Source organism: Geospiza fortis, unplaced genomic scaffold, assembly GCF_000277835.1.
Source record: "Geospiza fortis unplaced genomic scaffold, GeoFor_1.0 scaffold185, whole genome shotgun sequence".
NCBI lineage: Eukaryota > Metazoa > Chordata > Aves > Passeriformes > Thraupidae > Geospiza > Geospiza fortis.
In genome coordinates this window covers 434,818-440,845 of record NW_005054469.1, presented here as the reverse complement: position 1 = coordinate 440,845, position 6,028 = coordinate 434,818, and the positions used below count along the sequence as shown (strand labels likewise).

At 35.7% G+C, this 6,028-nt stretch overlaps 1 protein-coding gene across 5 annotated transcripts in view; it reads left to right on the top strand.

Moving 5' to 3' along the window:
* Positions 1-4,449, top strand: part of TASP1 (taspase 1) — a 76,080-nt gene extending 71,631 nt beyond the window's left edge. For all 5 annotated transcript variants that reach the window (XR_004082460.1, XM_005428045.2, XM_005428043.2 and 2 more), the window contains one exon: positions 2,936-4,449. Coding sequence is in view for 4 of the 5 variants with exons in the window: in XM_005428045.2 (XP_005428102.1) it covers positions 2,936-3,031 (96 nt within the window). In the remaining variant the exon portion in view is untranslated. The remainder of the gene's footprint in view (positions 1-2,935) is intronic.
* The last annotated feature ends 1,579 nt before the right edge of the window (positions 4,450-6,028 follow it).

Sequence of the window (6,028 nt, the reverse complement as noted above, 5' to 3'; positions counted from 1 at the left end):
GGAAACACTGAGTTTCCACTCAAGTTCCACTCAAGAACACAGAGCAAGATTCAGCATCAGAAGGTTGGTTAGCTCTTTTGGGCTTTATAGAGGGGTAGGGAGCAAAAGATTGAATGTTTCTTCCAGCATTTACCTTTTTTCCTGTGGAACTGTGGACAAGAGGTTCTTCTAAGCTGCAGCAAAATTCTGGAGGTGACTGACTGGTGTCCCAGATGTTGGTACCTCATCTCCTACTGACCCTCACCAACCTTGCTTTTCTCTGGGGAGGCAAAGCAAATCAGAATATTCTTGGGACTGGAAAATGCCTATATATGAAGCTGAACATGTGGATAACTCATCATTCCTAATCTACCATTCTTTGACATGCACTTTCCTCAAAGAGAGTCTTCTGTGGAGTTGAGTGGAGGATTAATTCAGGAAAAATATTTATTTTCCTTTTTTTTTTTTTGTGGTCCCAGGCACAATTTCTTCCAGGTGTGGGTTCATTTGACTTGTAAAGCTGACAGACTAATTGAGTTCAATTAAAACCTTTCTAGTGTTCTTCTTTTTTGTTTGCTTTTTTATTTTTAAGTTTCTAGACTCTAAACCTAATTGACTATACAATCTGGATTTAATGTAAAATATTATGTTGGAATATAAAAATGTAACGAATTTACAAATAAGTTCTGTGGTTCATTTAAAAATATTCAGTGTTCTTTGATGTTTCTTTTTATTTACTGGAGTTTGTTCTTATGGTTAAGAACAAGGGAGATATAAATCTAAGAATTCATTTGGGAGTTTTCTACAGTTGTCTTGACATGGCAATGTTACCCTTTCAAATTATTTATTAAGTAACATCTTAAACATTATCATCTTAAATCTGTCTCAGTTTTGTTCTACACAGGGCAGCCATTGGTGAAAGTAATAAAAAGTAGTCAGTGTAAACCAGATCTGTATTTACTCCATCATAGAAAGTACGCAAATAAACAGGATGCAAGTAAAGGCTTTAAGAAATGCTTTGTTATATGTGGTTTCAGTGTTTCTGTAAATGGAAATCTTCAGATGCTGGTGTACAGTGGTTTGGGATCTTGTGTATGGGGAATGTGTTCCTCCTGACATAGGAAATGAGGTTTTCTGTAGGAAATGAGTTTTTGGTGGCTATTTAAGCATAGATACTTGCTAATGTATTAATAGATAGTGACTACTTGCTTATCCCTTCTTGTCCATTTTCCTCCCCTTGCTCAAAAACTCATTAGGATTAATTTACTGGTTTGCTCTGATTGCAGTACCTCACTGAACAACAAGTGGCATTCTTCCTCTGAGGAAGCAAATTTGCTACCATGCCCATCAAACAGTGCTCCTTTTATACTGTCATCCTTTTCATTTAGAAATTTTACAGGCCTGGGAAAATATCACGGATCTATCAGTCGTAGAATAAAAAATACCTTTCTTCCACTTGATTTTGTTAATTTTAATTTTTTTTTTTTAATTTATGAAATGTCATCTACAGAAAAATTGTCAGTTATGTTTTCAGGGAAACTATAAGAGATTTGAACAGATTATTTTTTTCTTGGAGTGGTAAATCACAATTGTAACTGAAATTGTTCTCAAAGTAGGAATATATTCGTATATCAAGCAGGAAAATGAGAGACCAAAGTTTTAGCAATAAAATGAAAACATTGAAATGTTTTAAGTTTAATCTTATTCTGTGATTTAACTGAAAACAAGGCTACCTAAGTGCAGGCAGCAAGATGCCCCCCTTATCAAGAAAGGAATTAAAAGAAGCTGCTCAAGACACAAAATGTTTCTTCAATGTAATGGGCTGACTTTATACTCTCAAATCACTTTCTGCTCAATTGATGCAAATTTTACGTACAGAACTTTTTACATTTAGACTTTTTGTGACAACCCCTTAACAATGTTAACAAACATTGCCTTATTGCAAGTTACACATTTTGCAACTGCTAAATCTTTTAAATGAGATAATGTACGTACAAACAAATATGTGCTGGGCTGCACTTAGAGGAGGCTGTAGTTTCTAAATGCCAGCAACGTTATGTTGTGAGCTTTATACCCTAGTAGGAATCATTTCTAGTTCCTAATTTAATAGAACAGGAGCAGTTTTCACAGTGTAAAAACATGTGCAAAGAGGGATAAAAAGTCATTACTCTTAACAGTAAGTCAAAGTATCTTTTCATAAGCAGATGCTTTTGCCCAACAGTAATAAAGTATACCCCAGTATATAAAGGATCATTAACAGATTTTTAGGGTCACTGAGTTACAATTCAGTTATAAACTGGAGTCTTGTGTACACAGACAAATGTACCCACTTCCTGGCTGAAATGTTCCAGTGCCTTCTTAAAGGCTTTTCAAATTTTCTGTGAAAAAGATGCCCATTGGCAGAAAAACAATTGTTTTTTGGGTTGATTTATTTCGTGGCTGGCAACAGGAAGTCTTTGGAGTTTTTTAGGTGGATGTGGTTTTTAGGTGGATTTTATGCAGAGAAATTTCTTATTTGCATCCTGATCATTGCAGTTGCCTTATGCTCTGAAGTGTTAGTTTGTCAAGTATTTAATTCTGTCTGAGGTTTCCCAAAGGTGTATTTCTGTATGTGGTAGTAATGACTTCTGAATCACCCTAAGAAATAGACCTATAAACCATGAAATGCCAGAAGTATTTTCTTTTGTCTTCACTCTGGATATTTCTTTCTACTTTCAGTGCATTGATTCATCTAATTTGCCTTTTCTATGCATCTGTTATGGTCTTTCTCTTCATGTGTTAAACATTAATGCAAACAAAATAGAAAAAGAATCTCAGTTGCTTTTCAAGTTGCTTTGTAGTTTGTCCTCAGACTTCAGTGAGGGAACAGCTTAATTGTTCAATACTTCCAAGCTTACTTTGTCCTGCATAATTTTGCCTTTTCTCAGTCCATAATATTCTCTTGACTTTTCCACAGACTCACATTTCAAGACTTCCTCCTGGAGCTGTGGCAGGACAGTCCGTGGCAATAGAAGGAGGGGTTTGCAGGCTGGAGAGTCCAGAAAGCAGCTGATTCTTCACTTCATTGCAGAGAATGTGAATGACTCTTTGTACAATAAGGGTTTTTTTTGTGTTTTAACAGATGTTGGAAATTCTGCTTTTTTATTATACTCCGTATTGCAACCATGTGCACCACAACTTGAGACAAGTGCTGCTGTAGTTTATGTTCTCACTCTGTGGATGGGGGTTGTGTGCATGTTCATTTTGTCCCATGAATAAAATAGGAACACTCCCCAGTTGTGCAAAGATCATGTATAATTAATGATTGCATTTTTGTTTTTCTGTGTTGAAAGATAACCAAAAGTTAAGAAAGAAATAATTTAAAGATACGGTCACAATTGTCATTCATATTCTAAATTTAAAAGTAACAGGCTTTTGAAGTGGCTTTATAATTATGCAAAAAATTATTATGGTTTCTAAGTTTCTTAGTGGTTTAAGGAAATCCAGAGGTGATTTAAACATGAGGGTTTTTTTTCCTCTCCAGTAAGGAGGATTCTTTTTTTGTTCAAAGAATGGTTTCAGTGAAACAAACTAGAGCAAAATTAAGGCTCAAATTGTTTTTGAATAGTCTTATAGGTCATATCTGTGTTCCCAAACCAAGATGTTAATAGCTCCAAGCTGTATGTATTGCAAAAAGCTATATGAAGATAATGTATCGTTACGCAGTCTTTATGTATAATGGAATATTACCGTGTAAATAAGAAAACAAAGTTTATGGAAAGATTCAATATTATTCTTCACTTCTGCTTTAAATCTATTTTTAAGAGAGGTACAGAAATGAACATATTACTGGATGGGAAGTGCAATGTGTATCAAGTGGCTGGTGGAGGTCTGATACTGAGCTTTGGTGTTGGTAAAGCAACTTCCTGGTGTCCAGCCGCAGCATGGGTATTTATAACTGTGTGTAATATGTATGTACTGTGCAGAAATTTACTGTAACTCTTTTGATACCTTGAACAAACCTGCAGTGTAAAACAATGTAATCCTTATCTGCCTCGTGAAGCATTGGCAGCTGAACTGTCATTTGTCACCAGTTTGGCAATGTGAGCCGGGTTGCCCAAGTCCTAAAAGCGAGTTCTGACGTGAAACCTTCCACTCAGTCCTTTTTTCTTCACAGCACTGGCAGCAATAGAAGACTTTTGTAATTGATTCATTGTCCTGATAAGTATGCCAAAGAGAAACTAATATAGTTCATCCTTTTCCCTGGTGGATATTTGATAATTCTGTTTTCAGAAATAGTGGATGAATAGATATTCAGACTGTATTTGCTTAATCAGGCATTGTACTTGCCTGTTTTGTAATATTGTGCCTGCCTATAACAGACATACTTGACTGATGAAATGGTTATATTGATTGTAGTACCAATCTTTCATGGAAAAGAATAAAATTTTTTTAATGGCCTGAGCTAATTTTCACTATTACACTACAGCATACATTGAGATACTGTCATCTGTGTATGGTTTTTTAATTGTGACCTCAGTGTAGCCCTATAGTTGAAGATATTTCAATACAGTTCTGTAAATAATATAAAACAGCAGCTTTCCAGATTGCACAACAGCGTGGAATGTGCCTGTCCTGAAATAGTTTGTGCTGAAATACAATGCTTGAGGTTGGATCCTCAGTGGTACCCTCATGGTCTGAGGAAGTGAAGGACCCTTCACTGTGTAGTGAGTGAAAAGTTGAAGATCATGTTATATGGGTTTGTACATAGCCAAATTTGAAAATGGCCTTGTTATTAGAAAAGCTAAGGGAACAGTGTTAGCCTGCTTTTATTCTAAAAGTGCTTTTCTGTACTGACATCATATAGAAATTTTGGCATAAATTCACTCTTTCATGCTATTATAAAATGTAAATTTATAAATGCTTTATTCCCCTTACTTGCTTAATCTCTCTTTTTGGAGGTTTGAATTCCAGCATAGGATTTTTGTAATTTGTTTTTACTTTATTTTTATATCTATACAGTACTCCAATCAATTTTTTTTCCTTCCTTTTGGTGCAGAGTTTTCTACCTAATGAGAAGAAAACCATCTTAGCATGTATGGATTTGGTATCAGTAATTGTGAAGACTGACAGGAGCAGAATTTCTTATCAAACTCCCACTTAAACCAATGAAATACCTTACACAACTTTAATTATGCATCTAATTGTGCTACTAGCTCTATTTTGAGCTTAAAAGAGGCTCATGAAATATAAGTGGTGAGGAGGGACACTGCAATGATATGTTCTGTAAGCCCTGTGTGTGGTGAGTAACCATTGCCACTGGCACAAGCAGATACAGCCCAAGAGGAAATGACACAGTGGACAGCAATAGCTGCTGAAATTATAAAGGAAGGGTGAGCAAGTGAAATACATAGAAATAAAATTTGAGTGCTGTCAATTTTATACTCAAAGACACAATTATGCGTTCTAAAGGATCAGCAGACAGGTCGGTGCCAGAGTAGTCCTGTTCAGTCTTCAGCCATAATAAATTTTCTTGCTCAAAGTTTCTAATAGGCTAAACCAAACCTGACACATAACCCATTTTTGGCTTACTTTGCTCCTGAGCCTTAACAGCACGAGCCTGCAGTGAGTGATTTCAAAGGGCTCCAGCTGAGCAAGTTATGGAAGACAGGCTTGTTACACTAAAAAACCTTAAGAGGTTAATTGAATTCCAGTTGTGGGTTTTTGTTGGTTTTTTTTTTTTTTGGTTGGTTGGTTTGGGTTTTTTTAATTAAAAACTCTTTACAGTTCTGTACAAATGCTTTTCTTGTGAATTAACATCTGGAAATGCTGTGGCATATGAGAGATTTGACTGAGATGGAGGATGAGAGGACTTGGTTTAGGGGAACTGCAGCCATTCACCTGTGAAGGACAATACAAAAAATGCTGTGAAATGAAGGAAGCCTAAAAGAAAACAGAGCTGGTAACAAATCTAGTGTTACTAGCAAGGTTGGGGTAACTGCTGTTGTTACTTAAAGTTGAATTAAAAGCAGAATGTAGAAAAAGTAGCCAAAGGAATTGTTGGCTATGG